The 21,444-nt window shown below is 43.6% G+C and overlaps 1 protein-coding gene across 5 annotated transcripts in view; it reads left to right on the forward strand.

The window, feature by feature from the left end:
- Nucleotides 1-21,444, forward strand: part of ngly1 (N-glycanase 1) — a 65,588-nt gene that overhangs the window by 36,082 nt on the left and 8,062 nt on the right. For all 5 annotated transcript variants that reach the window (XM_077743108.1, XM_077743109.1, XM_077743110.1 and 2 more), the window contains 2 exons: nt 4,048-4,169; nt 4,928-5,073. In XM_077743108.1, the coding sequence (XP_077599234.1) occupies nt 4,048-4,169; nt 4,928-5,073 (268 nt within the window). The remainder of the gene's footprint in view (nt 1-4,047; nt 4,170-4,927; nt 5,074-21,444) is intronic.

Here is a 21,444-nt window from a genome sequence, read left to right on the forward strand (position 1 = left end):
TCCGACCAAATGGACCCAGCGGGACGCGACCCACGCTCGCGCCGACGCGCTCGTTTACGCCAGCCATCCTCCTACAAGTCACCCGACCACAGAAACCACTCAAGCTCACATGAGGAGTTCAATATGGACACGCCGTGGGGAGGCACCTCAGCCACGTATTTGCAGCACAGGAATCTCGGTTAAGAGGAAGTCCTGATCCTCCACCCGCTCCTATGCCCTCCCTCCGCTCAGCCCGTCGCACTGGGCTGCCTGATGAGTTAAGTCATTATGCCCAGGTGCCGACAACCACAGTTAATCGCCCCTTGTTATTTGATGTCAAGATCCAGCGGATTTTATTCACAATGGAGGGACTGATTATTCTGAATATGAAGAAGATGGTGAGCAAATTGATTCAGACAGTGATTTTCTTTTACCAATTCGGGCCCCGGAGGATGATGACCCCTACCTTTTTTCCGCTCATTCCTACCCGGATATCCCCGACCAGCATCTGCATGGTGGGTTGGCCTACCAAGCTGAGCCACCACGTGACGGCGGGGGTGCGGTGCCATCCTCCCGCAGGAGGTGGCGAGCGCCGCACCGCAGGGCGAAGTGGAAGGAGGGCCTGGTCACTCGAGCCCCTGTCCAAGCTCCTCGCCCGTCCAAAATCCTCACCTGACCACACCCGTCCAGATGCCTCGCCCGACCACACCTGTCCAGATGCTTCGGCCGACCACACCCATCCAGATGGCTCGGCCGACCGCACCCGTCCAAAATCCTCACCCGACCACACCCGTCCAGATGCCTCGCCCGACCACACCTGTCCAGATGCTTCGGCCGACCACACCCGTCCAGATGGCTCGGCCGACCACACCCGTCCAGATATCTCGGCCGACCACACCCGTCCAGATGCCTCGGGCGACCACACCTGTCCAGATGCCTGGGCTGACCAAACCTGTCCAGAGGGAGGGAGGGAGGGAGGGAGAGAGAGAGAGAGAGGGGGGGAGAGAGAGAGAGAGAGAGAGAGAGAGAGAGAGAGAGAGAGAGAGAGAGAGAGAGAGAGAGAGAGAGAGAGAGAGAGAGAGAGAGAAGAGAGAGAAAGAGAGAGAGAGAGACAGAGAGACAGAGAGACAGAGAGACAGACAGCAGGGAGAGAGGGAGAGAGGGAGAGAGGGAGAGAGGGAGCGAGACAGACAGCGAGGGAGCGAGACAGACAGACAGCAAGGGAGCGAGACAGACAGACAGCGAGAGGTGGCTTTCTTTGGACCCACTGTATTCCATTCTGCAATGACTTTTTGTCTTTGTTTAGGGAGTTTTCCTCTTGAAACGTTTCAATTTAGACCACCTTCTTACTGTGGGAAAGGTGCATCCGTGTCCCCTTTCAGTAAGATGGACCCTCCCACTTTGCGTTGCTCCGATGTTTCCTCTTTTATGATGCGTATCAGCACCCAGTCTTCAAGAATGACCATCACTTCGTCCGTTTCCTGTTGAGAAGCAAAATCTCCCTCTGATAGTCTAAATTTGTTGTTTTTTATCCCTAGATTTGCCTCATCATCCAATTGTCATTGTATAGTGAATAATAGCATATAAGGCCCGCCAATTGTGGATGGTCGGCGCAATTATTTCATTAACAAAGTGGGTGCCATTATCACTATAGTTAGTTTCTGGAATTCCATATCGTGGGATGATATCTTACTTAATTCAATAAAATCTATATGTATCTTTTGAAATGGATATGTAGGTATGCATATACATTTAAACCATAATCCTTGTAGTGCCGTTGTAGCAAGGCCACCATCCCCCTTGTCGAGACATAGGACTTCCCTTGACTCAAGCCCAAATTATTTTTCAACCTTGATCTTTTATTGATAGATTATGTCTCGGTGGGCTGCCAATCAAAAAACACAAAAAGACAAACCATCATTCACGCTCACACTCATAAACAGAAGAATTTAGAGTGTTCAACCAGTCTAGCATCCATAATTTCATTTTGTGGGAGTAAACTGGAGTACTCGGAGAAAATCCACAAATTCTCGAGGACGCCAGAATACCCCACATTCCGGAAGGTCTGGATCCACCCCACATTCAATAGTAGATCATTGAAGACACACACACACTCTAGCATTTTGCGAGCGTGAATGATGGTTTGTCTTTTTGTGTTTTTTGATTGGTGCCATGGAGGTCAATATACCGGAGCGAGAACCCAGGCACTACTGTTTGACATCTTCAAAACCGCCTGGTTTCTCGACGGTTGAAGACTTATCCGGCTCGAAGGACCAAATGATAGGTTCATTAATAATTACCCTTGTTTTTAAGTATCAATAACTGCAGGCAGACATCTTATTCAATTATTCACATTTATTGAAATAGATTGGATCGAGGATAAGAAACCTTAAGGGAGGAGATCTTCAAAAGTATCCTCTCGAACAGTACTTTGCGTACGGCTTTAAGGCATTTGGGATAAAACAATCACACCTTCGTTTGACCTAACAATCATATAACAATTACATAAAGAAGCCCGAAGTGTCCCGAGTGTTATGGAAGTGGCAGATATCCGTATCTGTTGTTAGACCTTGGCGTCTCTTTGCCTTGAATAAGTCCATGTGAGAGTTGACTAGGCGGCAGTTTATGACCTCGAGCCGAACAATAGAAAGACTTTTAATGATTTAACAAAGAAATGAATTACTACACATATGTATAACAGTAATACAGAATAAACCCAACACTAATGCAAAAAAACACATGGAAAAAATGCAATGCTCCGCCCATTGCACAAGAGAGATGTGGCAAAAAAATTGTGCTGAAATCTTAAGCAGCCTCTCACGTCTCGGCCACCTGGCTCGTATCTCATTTGTCTCGTATCTCAAGGCAGGAATCTACTTGTATCTCAAATTGCTTGTATGTTGTGTTGGGGCACTCGTATGTCAATGTATTACTGTGCTTGCAAATAGCGTCCTTCATTGCTAGAAAAAAGCCTGAAGATATAAATGTATCATAACTGATAAATGATACTTATGTGTACATCACATTTTCAACACGCAAGGGAAAAAAGAATCACAAAAGACTTCACATCGCGACTTCCACCTCTTTAACCGGCTGTCCTCGGGCAGGCGCGGGAGAACCATACCAGCCAAAACAGTCTCAGGACACTTTCTTCCCAAGAACTGTTACCAAAATCAACTCGAGTGCCTGAGGAACTAATCCAGACTCAATTAAATGCTGTCACTGCACTCTGAAATGAACACTTCCAGATGCATATCAATAATTCATGTTCTGAGACTTCTACTTCCGTCTTAGCATTGCATATTTTTATTTTGCACTTTGATCCTTGCATTAAGACACTGTAGGTACCACTATTACATGCTGCTAAACAGATACATACTCTATATTTATTTTTTAGGTTCGCCATTTGACATTCCCAAATACATGCACAAGTAAAGAGGAAATGACAGTTTACTGGAATTTTCACTTGCAACTCCGTTCTTACCTTCTACATATTTTCTGTTGTTTTATTAACTTTGAGGGCCCTGATAACAATAGACGTCTTAATTCTAAAGGGAGGGGTGGAAAGTGAGAAGTTTATCGTAAAAACAGACAAAAGTCAGAAAGACTTGGTGGACGCTGGTGCAGTTCCTGGAACAGATTACCAGTGCTGCAAAGCGTTCTGGGTCTTCTTTGTTCAGACTTCCAGGGGTAAAGTTTAGTAGCGAAGCCAAACTTCAGGAAACTTTGGGGACTCTCTATAGGGAGGCAGAGGATGCAGTTGCAGTTCTAAGCAGTCCAGGGCGTTAACACTCCTCTTTATTTAGACTAACCAAGGTTATTAAGAGTACATTTTTCAAATATATAATAATATCAAATAAAATCCGGACAATATTATCTGACAAATCTGGGTGGTATATTGTGTAATTATTTATATATCTTATAATTAGGGACTCTCCACGATGTAGAGAATAAGACTCAATCTGCCTTTACATGTGAGCTAGTAATATGTCTTTAGGTGTGAGCCCAGCACAAGTTTTATCAATTGTCTAACAGTTACCTCTTTTTCATCTTTGTATATAATACAAGCTATAACAACCCAGAGAAGCTTCTCACAACCCGGAAGGGACGATGTGGGGAGTGGGCCAACTGTTTCACCCTATGTTGCAGAGCTGTGGGCCTTGAAGCCAGGTACATCTGGGACAGCACAGGTATGGATATACATACCTGTCAAATTATGTTTTTTCTGCATCTTATACATTTTTTGACAATTTCTAATTGTGTATGTGTGTATATATATATATATATATATATATATATATATATATATATATATATATATATATATATATATATATATATATATATATATATATATATATGTATATATATATATATGTATATATGTATATATATATATATATATACATATATATATATACATATATACATATATATACATATATATATATATATATATATATACATATATATATATACATACATACATAAGTACGTGCGTGCGTGCGTGCATGCATGCATGCATGCAGGCATACAGGCATACAAGCATCCAGGCATGCAGGCATACAGGCATGCATGCATACGCACGCACACGTACACATATATTCACATATACACATGTATATATGTATGCATGCATACGCACGTACACATATATATACATATACACATGTATATATGTATATATATATATGCATATATACATGTATACATCTACACATATAATATGTAGAGACAAAAAGACAGACAGAGAGCCCGAGAGACACAGAGAGAGATACCTATATTAAATCACAGAGCAATTTTTGTAATCATACTAAAATACATAAAATTGTGTTGCGCAAGATTAATTGGAAGTGTTATTTATGACACACCAGAAGAGCATTTTCCGTATTTCCATGTGTAGAAATGTTTGTATATTTAGGTAAAGCACAGTTGTATCATTTTCCAGATCATGTATGGACGGAGGTTTACTCTGTTTCTCAAAGACGCTGGCTGCATTGTGACTCATGTGAGAACATATGTGATGAACCTTTACTCTACGAGGTCGGCTGGAAGAAGAAACTTTCCTATATTATAGCCTTCTCACTGGATCAGGTATGTTGCACTGTTGGCGTCATATATGTACAGTGGTACCTCGACATAATAGTGCCCTGACATACGAGCAATTTGAGATACAAGTAAAATTTCGGGCAAATATTTATCTTGAGATACGAGACAAATTTTGGAATACGAGCATACATCGGACGCAAGAGGCTGCTCATGAGAACATCATGTGCACTGTCTTTCTGGTCGCAACTCCCTCGTGTAATGTCCAGCACTCGGCGGAGCGTTGTAAGGTTTTTTTTTTTGCATGTTTTTTTTTCCCGTTTGTCAGTGCGAATGGATATATACAGTATTTCTCGTTGACAAGCGGTTGTGCATTATCTTATTGTGAGGACATTTGAGTGCATCATTTTTGAAATATTTTGAAGGGAATATAAAAGCCAACAATCCTTGATAGGTTGCATCTGAAAGTCCTAGTGGAGGCGGGGCAAATAGAGCCAACCCGGGAGAAGAAAGGTATAAAAAATTAAAACAAAATTTGATTCAACAGGGTGTACGTGGAGTCCAAATATAGACATTTTCAATTTTAGAAAATTAAAAAAAAATCTAAAATACCGAGATTATTTCAACTGTAAGTCTAAAATATCATTTGGGTCATTTAAGACCTAGTGCAAAAGTGCTAAATATCGATGTAGAAGACATTTCCGTTTTTTTGGTGACTTATTGCCCTTTTTGGTTGTGTTAGTGGAAATCACTGCTAGCGGAAAGCACAATAAAACTACAGACTCACTGCGGAAGTGTGTAGGTCGTCGCAGGATATTGGCGCTAGGGCGCAAATAGTTGTCGAGTAATGAAAGACAAATGGCAGTTGGACAAAATATAAGTAATGGGTTAATTCAGATTTAGAATTGCTGGCTCAAACGACAGGATTTTGCAGACTGGCTCAACCGTGTTCCTGACAATGACACTGAGGCGTACTGCACGTAGTGCAAAAGACCATTGAAGCTAGGAACCCTGGGATTAAAGGCCCTCGAATCTCACGTTAAATCCAATATACACCAGGCCTCTCTGAAATCAGCACGTGAGTCTCGTAGAATTGCCCAGTGCTATTCGTTGGCAGACACATGGACAAATGATACTTCAAATGACATACGCGGCCTAATGGGCTCGACACAAACAATGAAGGCAGAAGTTTTGTGGGCACTGAACACCGTGGCGAAACACTATACATACTCATACAGCGCAAACGACAACATCGAGAATCTCTCTAAAAGTCTAAATCAAATGCTCTAAGGAGGGCTGCTAAAGACAAACTCACCTGGCTTACAAATCTGGAGATCGAAATTGCTGCCGAAAGTGCAGAGCTACGAAGCATCTAGTGCTGCACACTACTCGCGCGCGCACACACACTATCACTACTGGGCTCTGTATTTATCTGCCCATCTCAATATCTTAAATATGTATTAACGTGGTTCTTTTCAATGTTCTGCATTTTAAATTGAGGCATTATTTTGAAAAAAATATTAAAACGCCTGAAAATGTTGCGTGTTATAGCTGTTTGTTTCAATGACACTAAATGTCAGTTGAATGCAATCTGGATCTGTTTTCACTTATTATTAATACTCGTGAAGGTCTTAAGTTTAACCCACAATGATCTAAAAAAGGTATAAAATAGTCTAAAATTGCACTTGTTCTGACCTGCAGACACCCTGAATTAGGTTTAGTGTAAGGTTTGATTGAACTTATTTTTGAGTGTGTCAGTTATGTTACGAGCGCGTTGTCGTGCAAAAAGTCCCCCCCCTCTCTCTGTCCGTCTTTCTCTCCCCTCCGCAAAATCAGTCTAATTTTAGTACAGTGAACCCTTGCTACTTCCACTTATTGCGCCTGCAGAGCTTCGCGGATTTTTTTCAGGAAAATTCTTTTTTTTTAAAGATATTAAATTAAAATTATAAATTACATCGTCCTACAGGGTGTGGAAACAAAATATTCAATTAGAATTAGTAATTTCATCATTTTATAAATTTTAAAACACAAAAAATGCACGTATGCGCAAAGCATCATGGGGGATCACGGCCGCGTCACGGCCGCATCATGCCCGCGCCACGGTCGCGTCACGTCCGCATCACGCCCGCGCCACGGCCGCATCACGGGCATAAGCGCGCAAGCTGATTGCTCACTGAATGTACTCGACTCCCCATTGGCCCATTCACCACGGAAACCCAAGCTTCTCCCGATGCCCATTCTCAGTCCACGCTTATCTCGTGCTAAACAGTATGCTTCTCGCCAAGTTAAGCTCAAAAGTTTTGTGGAGCCCTTCGTGATGCCTCCCAAACGCTCTCCATCCCTTGGTGCTTCTAGTGAGCCGAAGAAAAAGCGGAAGATGTTGACAATCACCGAAAAAGTGAGTTTATTGGACAAGTTGAAAGCAGGAAGTAGCTACGCTAGCGTAGCTCGACATTGCGGCCTGAATGAATCCACGGTGCGGTACATAAAAAAGGAGGAGAAGAACATCCGCAAAACTGCTGCAACATCTTTTACAAAAGATGCCAAAAGGGTTGTGAACACCCAGAACAAGGTCATGGTGCGAATGGAAAATGCACTGGTTATTTGGATCCGTGATTGTAGGGCGAAGCAAATCATCCTGGACGGAAACTTAATCCGAAGCAAGGCTAAAACTTTGTTCGACGCCATGGTGCTTGAGAGTGGTGACGACGACGTCAGCGTTCTGGATGAGGAAGAAGACGTCGACGAAGGTGATCCTCTGCCCGGTCCCTCAAGCCAGACTAGCCCACGACCGGTTTTCAATGCCAGCAAGGGCTGGCTTGAGAGGTTTAAGCGGCGAGTCGGGCTAAGGAATGTGTCGCTGCATGGAGATGCAGCCGCAGCAGCGAAGCGCTATGCTGAGGATGTGTTTCCGGAAATAATTGAAGAAAATGGCTATGTCCCGGAGCAGGTCTTCAATATGGATGAGACAGGATCCTTCTGGAAGAGGATGCCGTCCAGAACCTTTCTTTTCAAGGACGAACTTCAAAAGACAGGTTTCAAAGCCCACAAGGATCGAGTGACTCTGCTCTTGTGTGGCAATGCAGCAGGATTCATGCTGAAACCCGGCCTTATCCACAGGTCACTGAATCCTCGAGCATTGAAAAACAAGAACAAAGCCTTACTGCCAGTGTACTGGATGTCCAATAAAAAGGCATGGATCACCGAGACCCTCACAAATGACTGGTTCTTCAACTCCTTCGTTCTGCAGGTAAAACTTTACCTAGCTGAAAAGGGACTGCCCTTCAAAGTGGTTCTACTCATGGACTGTGCAGGAGGACATGCAGCTAATTTGCACCATGAGGGGGTGCAGGTGGAGTTCCTTCCCCCCAACACCACTTCCCTCATCCAGCCCATGGATCAGGGGGTTATCAGGGCCTTCAAAGCCCTCTACACCAAGGCGACAATGGAGGGTCTCATCTCTTCCATCGAAGAGCCCGATGAGACCTTCAGTATGAAGGCATACTGGAAAGACTACAGCAGGGGTGGCCAACCAGTCAGAGACCAAGAGCCACATTTTTTACTGTGTTACCGCCAAAGAGCCACATCACACACATACCTTTACTCAGCCAGATTTATTGTAAATGTCACACACCAGCATAGTAATGACATAAATTGACTCCTACAGTACTAACAGCACAGGCCAGTCATTATCAACAATGAACATTGTGTGCACTGTCTCACACAGACAAACTCTCAGTTCAACCAAGTCCACAAACAAAAATATAATAATTTACAATAGCTTTTTTCTTTTACTATGCATGTTACTTAGTGGGACTTCTGGCATAAAATCAGAGCCTATTTTTGTGCAACATTCACTCCTTGTGAGCTGTCATTTATTATGAATGGCTTTTAACTAGCGCGCCCACCACGTGGGTGTACACCTCGCTCTCCTATTGGCTGCTCCCGGCTGAGCACTCTCGCCTTGGTCTGCCTCGCAGGGGGTGTGGCTTTTTCAGCCGACGCTCGATCTTTGGGATACTTTTTGTGTGCGCGACGCCGTTCATTGTCGCTTCTGGTTCACGGGAGCTCTCCCACTCTGTTAAAAACGTTTACTCAAATGACCTTGCTCCTACTGGGAAACTTTGAGGTATTTTCATCCCAAGCACATGCGCATTGGACGAAAATACCGTATTGAACTCAAGCGAAGCGCACACGCAAATAAAAATAAAACACAAATACAAACTTTGATATGAACGTAAGAGCCGCATGAAACCGGGCTAAGAGCCGCATGCGGCTCGGGAGCCGCGGGTTGGCCACCCCTGGACTACAGCATAGCTATGTGCCTGAATAATATCCAGAATGCTCTAAAGGACATGAAAGAGCAGACACTCATCTCCAGTTGGAGGAAATTGTGGCCAGAAAAAATAACTCAGGATTATGCGGGTTTCACGCCTAACGAGATCCATCACTCTGCCGTCGATAAGGCTGTCAGGCTGGCTCGGTTGGTCCAGACTGAAGGCTTCTCGGACATGACGGCTGATGAGATTACAAATCTCATCGGCTGTCACCCAGCCCCACTGACAGAGGAGGACCTACAGGAGATGACCAAGTCGGCGAGAGAGGAGGAAGAGGAGCCTGCTGCCGACGACGACGCTGACGAAGGTCGCCTTACTTTACATAATTTGCAGGACCTCTTTAATACAGCCAAAGACCTCCAAAGAAATGGACGATAACATGGTGAGGGCAGTCGAGTTCAGCAATCGCATCGATGAGGTCATGGCTGTTTACAAGCGCATCCTCACTGTCCAAAAAAACAACGTTCCCAACTCCACATAAAAATGTTTTTTATGCGCCAAGGAACTGCAGAAGATCCATCCTGACTACTATTATGTTTTTGAATTGCTGCTATGATGTTTTTGAATTTCTGAGTTTTCTGAATAAAATTTTACATTTATTACATTTGCAGTGATTTTTTTGAATGCACCAACATAACACCTGCATTCAAATGTGGAATAAAACACCTGAATGAACAGCATATTTGCCTGGTGGTGGTTTTGGTCAAGTGTTATATGTTTCTATAAGCGTTTTTTAATGGCGCCCTGCTACTACGCGGTCTCTCCCTTCTGTGGGGGTGTCCCGGTCCCCATTAACCGCGACAAGCGAGGGTTCACTGTACTATTAAACATATTTTAATACTATTAAGTCGGCGAGTGAGGAGGACGAGGAGTCTGCTGCCGACGACGACGCTGACTAAGGTGGCCTCACTTTACATAATTTGCAGGACCTCTTTAATACATATACATACATATATATATATATATATATATATATATATATATATATATATATATATATATATATATATATATATATATATATATATATATATATATATATATATATATATATATATATATATATATATATATATATATATATATATATATATATATATATATATATATATGTGTATATATATATATATATATATATATATATATATATATATATATATATATATATATATATATATATATATATATATATATATATATACACATATATATATATATATATATATATATATATATATATATATATATATATATATATATATATATATATATATATATATATATATATACACATATATATATATATATATATATATATATATATATATATATATATATATATATATATATATATATATATATATATATATATATATATATATATATATATAGATATATATATATATATATATATATATATATATATATATATATATACATATACACATGTACACATGTACACATGTACACATGTCCACATGTACACATGTACACATGTACACATGTACACATGTACACATGCACACATGCACACATGCACACATGCACACATGCACACATGCACACATGCACACATGCACACATGCACACATGCACTCATGCACTCATGCACACATGCACACATGCACACATGCACACATGCACACATGCACACATGCACACATGCACACATATACATATATACATTGATACATGGATCATGAAGTGCTTTGAAAAGTTGGTGGCCCGACACATCAGAAGGACAATCCCCCCCCTCAGTTGACCCTCACCAGTTTGCTTATAGAGAAAACAGGTCCACTGAGGATGCTATCGCTGTGGCTCTTCACACAGCACTGAGCCACCTGGAGCACCGGGGGAACTATGTGATGATGCTTTTCATAGACTATAGCTCAGCCTTTAACACCATCAAGCCGGACATCCTGAAGGACAAACTCTACCACCTTGGACTATCCTCTTCAATCTGCTGCTGGATAAAGAACTTCTTGACTGGTCGACCACGAACTGTCAGAATGGGCCCACACCTCTCTTCCTCCATTACACTGAACACTGGCTCACCACAAGGCTGTGTACTGAGTTCTCTCCTGTACTCCCTGTACACATACGACTGCACACCAGCCCACCTGTCAAACTCTATCATCAAATTCGCCGATGACACCACTGTGATCGGACTCATCTCAGGCGGGGATGAGTCAGCTTACAGAGACGAGGTCGACAAACTGTCTTCTTGGTGCTCGGCGAACAATCTTACACTGAATACCACAAAGACTAAAGAAATAATCCTGGACTTTCGCAAGCGCAGCACAGACCTGGCCCCATTCCTCATTAACGGAGTATGTGTAGACAGGGTCCAATCCTTCAAATTTCTGGGAGTCCACGTCACGGATAGGCTCTCCTGGTCCACAAACACCACAGTGTTAGTGAAGAAGGCCCATAAACGACTCCACTTTCTCAGGGTACTGAGAAGGGACAAATTGGACACCAAGCTTCTGGCAACCTTCTACAGAGCCACTGTGGAGAGCATCCTGACTTACGGCATTACAGTGTGGTATACCGGAAGCACGGCAGCAGACAAAAAGCCATACAGAGGGTGATAAACACTGCCCAGAAGATCGTCGGCTGCTCTCTGCCATCACTAGAAGACATTGCCAACCCCCGATACCTCAGAAGAGCCGGGTCCATTGTTGGAGACCCATACCACCCTGGACACGGCCTGTTCCAGTTGCTTCCATCTGGCAGACGCTACAGGTCCTACAAAGCACGGACAAACAGGCTCAAGGACAGCTTCTTCCCAACAGCCATCAGGTCTCTGAACCTGCAGCAACACGTGACGTGACGACTACACATATCCCTACTATGAAATTAAGTCAAGTCGAATTGAAGTAACAGGAAGGTCGTTTGGTGCAGATCTGCCTTCCACAGGATGACTGAGGGAGGGTAAGTATAAAGACTGAGAGGTAAGTGATCCATCTTATTCTTGTTGGCATCGGTGAGGCAACTTGTAGTCGCCGGAAAATGGCGCTCAAGGCGGAGAGCTAACAAGTATGAATATGTCATAAATAAATGTCATAATTGTGTCTGGCCTGGGAAGACGAACTTGTGGAGAAGCACTATACAATTTCGTCATACGCTGCTGAGGGTATGATGACTACTAGGCTTTTTGTCAAGTCAATGATGACAACAATGCCTATGTCTGATTTTCATTTTCATATACATATACATAAATATATATATATATATATATATATATATATATATATATATATATATATATATATATATATATATATATATATATATATATATATATATATATATATATATATATATATATATATATATATATATATATATATATATATATATATATATATATATATATATATATATATATATATATATATATATATATATATATATATATATATATATATATATATATATATATATATATATGTATAGGTATCTCGAGGTACCACTGTACAGTTATTTTGGTTGAAATGATGAGGATTAGCTTATTTAGCATAGAAGTTTCAATTGTGCACTGGTTTGATATTTTTTAGGCTTGAAAATGTTATTGTATGTGTTTTTTTTTTTGCATTAGTCGTTGCAGGATGTATAATACAAGGAAACAATTGCAAGGCCAGCTAGTTAGCTATCTTACAATTCGTGGTGCGAACAAACAATTGCAAGGCCAGCTAGTTGGTTTATCGTACATTCCACTGTCCTAACAAACAATTGTAAAACCAGTTTGGCCACATTGGCTCGACATGAACAAACAATTATTAAGCCAGTTGGCAGGTCTACCCCAATAAGATTGAGCTGGGGGCAGATTGATCTGGGAGCAGATTGATCTGGGGGCAGATTGATCTGGGGGCAGATTGAGCTGGGGCAGATTGAGCTGGGGACAGATTGAGCTGGGGACAGATTGAGCTGGGGCAGATTGACCTGAGGGCAGATTGAGCTGGGGTCAGATTGAGCTGGGGTCAGATTGAGCTGGGGTCAGATTGAGTTGAAGGCAGATTGAGCTGGGGCAGATTGAGCTGGGGACAGATTGAGCTGGGGACAGATTGAGCTGGGGACAGATTGAGCTGAGGCAGATTGACCTGAGGGCAGATTGAGCTGGGGTCAAATTGAGCTGGGGTCAGATTGAGTTGAAGGCAGATTGAGTTGAAGGCAGATTGAGTTGAAGGCAGATTGAGTTGAAGGCAGATTGAGCTGGAGGCAGATTGAGCTGGAGGCAGATTGAGCTGGAGGCAGATTGAGCTGGAGGCAGATTGAACTGGAGGCAGATTGAACTGGAGGCAGATTGAACTGGAGGCAGATTGAGCTAGATTGAGATAGATAGATAGACAGAGAGACAGATTGAGCTATTATTAAGACAGTTGGCAGGTCTACCCCAATAAGATTGAGCAGGGGGCAGATTGATCTGGGAGCAGATTGAGCTGGGGACAGATTGAGCTGGGGCAGATTGAGCTGGGGGCAGATTGAGCTGGGGCAGATTGAGCTGGGGACAGATTGAGCTGGGGACAGATTGAGCTGGGGCCAGATTGATCTGGGGTCAGATTGAGTTGAAGGCAGATTGAGTTGAAGGCAGATTGAGTTGAAGGCAGATTGAGTTGAAGGCAGATTGAGTTGAAGGCAGATTGAGTTGAAGGCAGATTGAGTTGAAGGCAGATTGAGCTGGAGGCAGATTGAGCTGGAGGCAGATTGATCTGGAGGCAGATTGAGTTGGAGGCAGATTGAGTTGAAAGCAGATTGAGCTGGAGGCAGATTGAGTTGGAGGCAGATTGAGCTGGGGGCAGATTGAACTGGGGGTAGATTGAACTGGGGGTAGATTGAATTGGGAGCAGATTGAATTGGGGCAGATTGAGCTGGGGCAGATTGAGCTGGGGGCAGATTGAGCTGGGGGCAGATTGATCTGGGAGCAGATTGAGCTGGGGACAGATTGAGCTGGGGCAGATTGAGCTGGGGGCAGATTGAGCTGGGGCAGATTGAGCTGGGGACAGATTGAGCTGGGGACAGATTGAGCTGGGGCCAGATTGATCTGGGGTCAGATTGAGTTGAAGGCAGATTGAGTTGAAGGCAGATTGAGTTGAAGGCAGATTGAGTTGAAGGCAGATTGAGTTGAAGGCAGATTGAGTTGAAGGCAGATTGAGTTGAAGGCAGATTGAGTTGAAGGCAGATTGAGTTGAAGGCAGATTGAGTTGAAGGCAGATTGAGCTGGAGGCAGATTGAGCTGGAGGCAGATTGAGCTGGAGGCAGTTTGAGCTGGAGGCAGATTGATCTGGAGGCAGATTGAGCTGGAGGCAGATTGAGTTGGAGGCAGATTGAGTTGAAGGCAGATTGAGTTGAAGGCAGATTGAGTTGAAGGCAGATTGAGTTGAAGGCAGATTGAGTTGAAGGCAGATTGAGTTGAAGGCAGATTGAGTTGAAGGCAGATTGAGTTGAAGGCAGATTGAGTTGAAGGCAGATTGAGTTGAAGGCAGATTGAGTTGAAGGCAGATTGAGCTGGAGGCAGATTGAGCTGGAGGCAGTTTGAGCTGGAGGCAGATTGATCTGGAGGCAGATTGAGCTGGAGGCAGATTGAGTTGGAGGCAGATTGAGTTGGAGGCAGATTGAATTGGGAGCAGATTGAATTGGGGCAGATTGAGCTGGGGGCAGATTGATCTGGGGGCAGATTGATCTGGGGGCAGATTGACCTGGGGCAGATTGAGCTGGGGGCAGATTGAGCTGGGGCAGATTGAGCTGGAGGCAGATTGAACTGGAGGCAGATACAATTGCAGGCAGATTGAGCTGGAGGCAGATTGAACTGGAGGCAGATTGAACTGGAGGCAGATTGAGCTAGATTGAGATAGATAGATAGACAGAGAGACAGATTGAGCTATTATTAAGCCAGTTGGCAGGTCTACCCCAATAAGATTGAGCAGGGGGCAGATTGATCTGGGGGCAGATTGATCTGGGAGCAGATTGAGCTGGGGACAGATTGAGCTGGGGCAGATTGAGCTGGGGGCAGATTGAGCTGGGGCAGATTGAGCTGGGGACAGATTGAGCTGGGGACAGATTGAGCTGGGGCCAGATTGATCTGGGGTCAGATTGAGTTGAAGGCAGATTGAGTTGAAGGCAGATTGAGTTGAAGGCAGATTGAGTTGAAGGCAGATTGAGTTGAAGGCAGATTGAGTTGAAGGCAGATTGAGCTGGAGGCAGATTGAGCTGGAGGCAGATTGATCTGGAGGCAGATTGAGTTGAAGGCAGATTGAGCTGGAGGCAGATTGAGTTGGAGGCAGATTGAGCTGGAGGCAGATTGAACTGGGGGTAGATTGAATTGGGAGCAGATTGAATTGGGGCAGATTGAGCTGGGGCAGATTGAGCTGGGGGCAGATTGAGCTGGGGGCAGATTGATCTGGGAGCAGATTGAGCTGGGGACAGATTGAGCTGGGGCAGATTGAGCTGGGGGCAGATTGAGCTGGGGCAGATTGAGCTGGGGACAGATTGAGCTGGGGACAGATTGAGCTGGGGCCAGATTGATCTGGGGTCAGATTGAGTTGAAGGCAGATTGAGTTGAAGGCAGATTGAGTTGAAGGCAGATTGAGTTGAAGGCAGATTGAGTTGAAGGCAGATTGAGTTGAAGGCAGATTGAGTTGAAGGCAGATTGAGTTGAAGGCAGATTGAGTTGAAGGCAGATTGAGTTGAAGGCAGATTGAGTTGAAGGCAGATTGAGTTGAAGGCAGATTGAGTTGAAGGCAGATTGAGCTGGAGGCAGATTGAGCTGGAGGCAGTTTGAGCTGGAGGCAGATTGATCTGGAGGCAGATTGAGCTGGAGGCAGATTGAGTTGGAGGCAGATTGAGTTGGAGGCAGATTGAATTGGGAGCAGATTGAATCGGGGCAGATTGAGCTGGGGGCAGATTGATCTGGGGGCAGATTGACCTGGGGCAGATTGAGCTGGGGGCAGATTGAGCTGGGGCAGATTGAGCTGGAGGCAGATTGAACTGGAGGCAGATACAATTGCAGGCAGATTGAGCTGGAGGCAGATTGAACTGGAGGCAGATTGAACTGGAGGCAGATTGAACTGGAGGCAGATTGAACTGGAGGCAGATTGAACTGGAGGCAGATTGAGCTAGATTGAGATATATAGATAGACAGAGAGAGAGAGAGAGAGAGAGAGAGAGAGAGAGAGAGAGAGAGAGAGATTGAGCTAGATTGAGATAGCTAGATAGACAGAGAGAGACAGATTGAGATAGATAGATAGATAGATAGACAGAGAGAGAGACAGATTGAGCTAGATTGAGATAGATTGACATGGACAGAGAAACACTTCTAAAGAGTGCGAGAATCTCCAGTATGGTTTGCCAAGCGGTGATACTGTATGTCACTGTAAGACACTAGCGTGTGTCCCGAATTGTGTTTTGAATCACAGCTTTCACACAAAAATTCAAAATAGTAGCATAATCTCAAGAATGGGGGTTGCAAATTCAATGAGAATGGAAAATCATGGTCTTTTACGGTCACAAGGAACATCTTCACCCCAGATTGAATCACATGGTTTGAATTACACTGATTTTGATCTCTTATCTCTTACTGTTATATTCACTCCCTTTAAAAGGAATGCATCTCATCTGCACCACTGCAGATTTCAGTGTGATGCCTAGACCCAGTGAATTCAGGATGTTGGGATATCTGTGGAAATGCGTATACGACTACACACAACTTTCATTCACAACAATCAGTTTCTTCTGGAACATATTGAAATTATATCGCACATCTTCTTCATAGTAGTTCTCCGGATTGTTTTCTCCATACCACTTCACTCTCCTCTGTGATAGGAGTATGTCACCATCTTGTTTTCCAACTCGAGTCTGTGTGGGCGGGGCGTGCAGACACGCCCAGGTTGCCACTGACAGTGCAGTCACTGTGATGTGGGTGGCAACAACTTTCATTGTGGCTTCTGTGTAGAGGTGCAAAGTCTATGGGAGGTCAAGGTTAAGTGAGGTACTCGTGGCATGTGAGTAGACGTCCGATGATTTTTTTACGGACAAAGGTTTTTGACACCGTCCGACTTCCAGTCTACTCAGAGTCACCTGTGTCTCGAACTACCTTGACCTGGGATTGGTGAATCCACTATGACTTTTCAGCTATCTTTGCTGCTGTGGAGGGTGGTGAGTTGGGTCAGGAATGGGGTTTCCCATTGTGGAGAGAAACAGGACTTCCTTTTTACGACTTGGATCAGGATCCAGTCACCTGGCTTCACCACCTCCTGCAAGGTAGAAAAAAGGTGATCACAGCATCTTACGTGTTCTTTGGATAAGTTTTTCTCCACCCTTAGTCTGGTCTTCCATGAACTATCGCAAAAGGTGGTAATCCCGAGCTAGTTGGTACTATTTTCATATACGTTTTGACCAGTGATAGGTGTTCTCGCCATGGCTTTTTTTTATCTCTTCCATTGTTTTCTTAAACCTTGGTTTTATCGTACCATTCGTTTGCTCTACCAGTCCCACGCTCTGCGGATGGTACGAGCCCTGGTTTTTAGACCAATTCCTAGGTGTTTTATTTTAAATAGGTGGGTACATTTTGGACTTTGGCCTCGTTTGGGCCTGAGGTCACCTTGCACATTGTCACACAGTTCCTACAAAAATGTTAAACTAGGTATTTAGACCTCTGGGACATGGAACACACGCTGTACCTTGTCCATCATCCCCCCCTCTTGAGAAATTGCTCCTTCCATGGCTCAATATTGGAATAAATTCTTCGGTAGGCATGGTAGGCCTTTTTTTCTGTGAATAGGCCGCCTGCAGAATGTTCTGCACCTTCATGTATGCTTCCATCTGTGTATGTGTATGTATCTATGTGTATGTATGCATGTATGTATGTGTGTGTGTGTGTGTGTGTGTTTGTGTGTGTGTTTGTGTGTCCCAATTCAATAATGTGTATTGCGTTCCTAATTAAATTCAGTTGTTTGAAATTCAAAATTCCCCAATCTAGTCTTTTTTATCAAATGTACCATTCCATTGTCTTTGGAGCTTGTCTATAGTGTCCTATAAAACTTTCTTAATCAATATTTTTCAACAGTCAGGCATAAAAATAAATTCTAGTTACAGTTCTATTCATTGTAGTTTCACCTTTCTCTCTTTATTGGTTACTTTAACTGTCTGTCAGAAGGTTTAGTCTCAATTGAAACGGTTTCACCCTTTTTTATATGGAGATAATAAAACCAATATAAAAAGTTCCTTATGGTTTATGGCATTGCTCCCTGAGCAATGATCTTTCCAATCAATATTGGAGTGCTTGTCATTTCGTCTGATCACATCAAAACGTTTATCTTACCTGTCTCCTCAAACGTTTCAACTGAGAGAACCTTCTTACAGTGCAAAGGTGGATCCGCATGCTCCTTTTCAGCTATTTTCATGTCTGCTGGTTGGTCAGCAACACTTGTAGGGACGGTCTCATTTTGGTTTGCTAATGGTTCTTCTCCATACTTTGGGTTGAGCACCCAGGCTCCTTGGACCACTGCTGGTCCAGTTTGTGTCCTGTTGAGGAGCACAGTCTCCTTCTGCTAACCCAAATTCAATGCGTTTCTTTACAGATTTGTCTTTTATGTAGTTAGCCAGATTAACCTCATCATCCAGTTCCAACCGTTCAGTGAATAATGGCGTTTGGTATGGTCCACTAAATAGGATTTCCATATTTTGCTGTCCAGTTGACCTCCTTATGTAGGCGCAATGATTTCGAAACAAAATATGGAACTTTTTGTCAATCCAGTTAATTATGTTAACACAATTTGGATACCATTATCACTATAAATCAGTCTTTTTTTTATTTCAGTGCTCCCAAATTTTGCATAGCACTTAAAGTTTCACATTTGTAGTACTGCTGCTAAATTTTCATCAAAAATTTCATTGGACTAAATAATTTTCCATAATTTGTCATCGCCATCCATGGAAGAATGCTTATTGGCGATTTCAGAAATTGATTTCATATTTCTATATCATTTTCTACCTTGATATCTGATTGATTGATTGTAGCTTGGTGGTCGGCCAATCAGAAACATAAAAAGACAAACAACCATTCACACTCATTCATAATCAGACATCAGTGGGCTGCAATTTTATATCACCAATAGGAGGCACCATCCCCCTAGTGGGGCTTCTCGGCTGCTAATCACTTTTTGCTTTGTTGTGGCAATAGCCATTCTCAAAGGAAATAGGTCAACATTGTTTGGTTGACATAAATTGTTTGATGCTAATGTAATCCGTGATATTCTAATAGTCTATAATATGACTCACACTGAAGCATATTTCACCTGCAAAACAAGAGATACTCCCGTGCACTGAAGATATCCTATGCTTATTGCATCCTAGGGAAATCATCTCAGCTTGCCCCACGGATGCCACTTCGACTGACAAAGTGTACGTCCGCCGCCTACGTTGTGCATTTTCCCTTTTTTTTACATGCATATATACAAATGAGAGATACTTGCATATTGCAAGTATCTCCCATTTATGGACCATTTCCGTTTACTTTTTCACGAGTAAAAAAATTAGATTTTCTGCCAGCCTTGTTTTACAATCTACAAATTAATTTTAAGCATATGCCCTTACCGTGCGTTGGTGCCCGCTCTGCTCCGCGGGTCGTTCATAATGTGCTCCTGGGCTTTAACAGGCCAGATTGCCCTCTCTCAAGGCTGGAGTAGCCGACGTCAGGCCATTCTTCTGATCCAACGTGCCGTGGCCAGAAACCAGATAGGAATTCCTGGGTTTCGGCACCAGAAATGTGAGGGCTAAATCCCCAACATAAAAATAATCTTCAAGCAGAGAAGGCATCAAGCACGGAATGGGTTTGGACTCAGTCAGCCTTCCGATGTGGTGAAATGGCAGGCCACTTTCCGAGATGGACACGACTTGCTCGCTTCTTTGTCTCTTGTTTGCCCCACCCGGCCAAAGAGGGGGGAGCGGATGGACAGAGCCCACGTCGATCTGGTAGCTCTGCTCTGCCAAATAAACACCTGAGAGCGGGCCACGAGCACTTTTATTCAAGGTAGGTGGAGACAAACTTTAGGCGGGAACAACAAGGGGAGGTGCTATATACCAAGTGATGACAGGCCTTAATCAGTAGGTGTCCCTAACATTCTATTCTAAAACAATTGAAAGTCCTCTGGATCTTCCCAAGGAGCAGTGTGAACCACACTGAGAAGTCAAAACCATTGAAAGTCCTCCGGATCTTCCAAAGGGAGCAGTGTGAACCACACTGAGAAGTCAAAACCATTGAAAGTCCTCCGGATCTTCCCGAGGGACCGGTGTGAAGAATCTTGTGCGAAGAATCTTGTGCGAAGAATCTTGTGCGAAGAATCTTGTGCGAAGAATCTTGTGCGAAGAATCTTGCGCGAAGAATCTTGCGCGAAGAATCTTGCGCGAAGAATCTTGCGCGAAGAATCTTGCGCGAAGAATCTTGCGCGAAGAATCTTGCGCGAAGAATCTTGCGCGAAGAATCTTGCGCGAAGAATCTTGCGCGAAGAATCTTGCGCGAAGAATCTTGCGCGAAGAATCTTGCGCGAAGAATCTTGCGCGAAGAATCTTGCGCGAAGAATCTTGCGCGAAGAATCTTGCGCGAAGAATCTTGCGCGAAGAATCTTGCGCGAAGAATCTTGCACGAAGAATCTTGCGCGAAGAATCTTGCGCATAGAATCTTGCGCATAGAATCTTGCGCATAGAATCTTGCGCGAAGAATCTTGCGCGAAGAATCTTGCGCGAAGAATCTTGCGCGAAGAATCTTGCGCGAAGAATCTTGCGCGAAGAATCTTGCGCGAAGAATCTTGCGCGAAGAATCTTGCGCGAAGAATCTTGCGCGAAGAATCTTGCGCGAAGAATCTTGCGCGAAGAATCTTGCGCGAAGAATCTTGCGCGAAGAATCTTGCGCGAAGAATCTTGCGCGAAGAATCTTGCGCGAAGAATCTTGCGCGAAGAATCTTGCGCGAAGAATCTTGCTCGAAGAATCTTGCGCGAAGAATCTTTTGCGAAGTCCAGCGGGAGAAAGGAGTAACCTTCCTGTTGTTTAGGCTAACTCAGGAGCGAGCATTTACAGGCCTGCAAG

This window comes from Stigmatopora nigra, chromosome 21 (assembly GCF_051989575.1).
Source record: "Stigmatopora nigra isolate UIUO_SnigA chromosome 21, RoL_Snig_1.1, whole genome shotgun sequence".
In the NCBI taxonomy this organism is placed as follows: Eukaryota; Metazoa; Chordata; class Actinopteri; order Syngnathiformes; family Syngnathidae; genus Stigmatopora; species Stigmatopora nigra.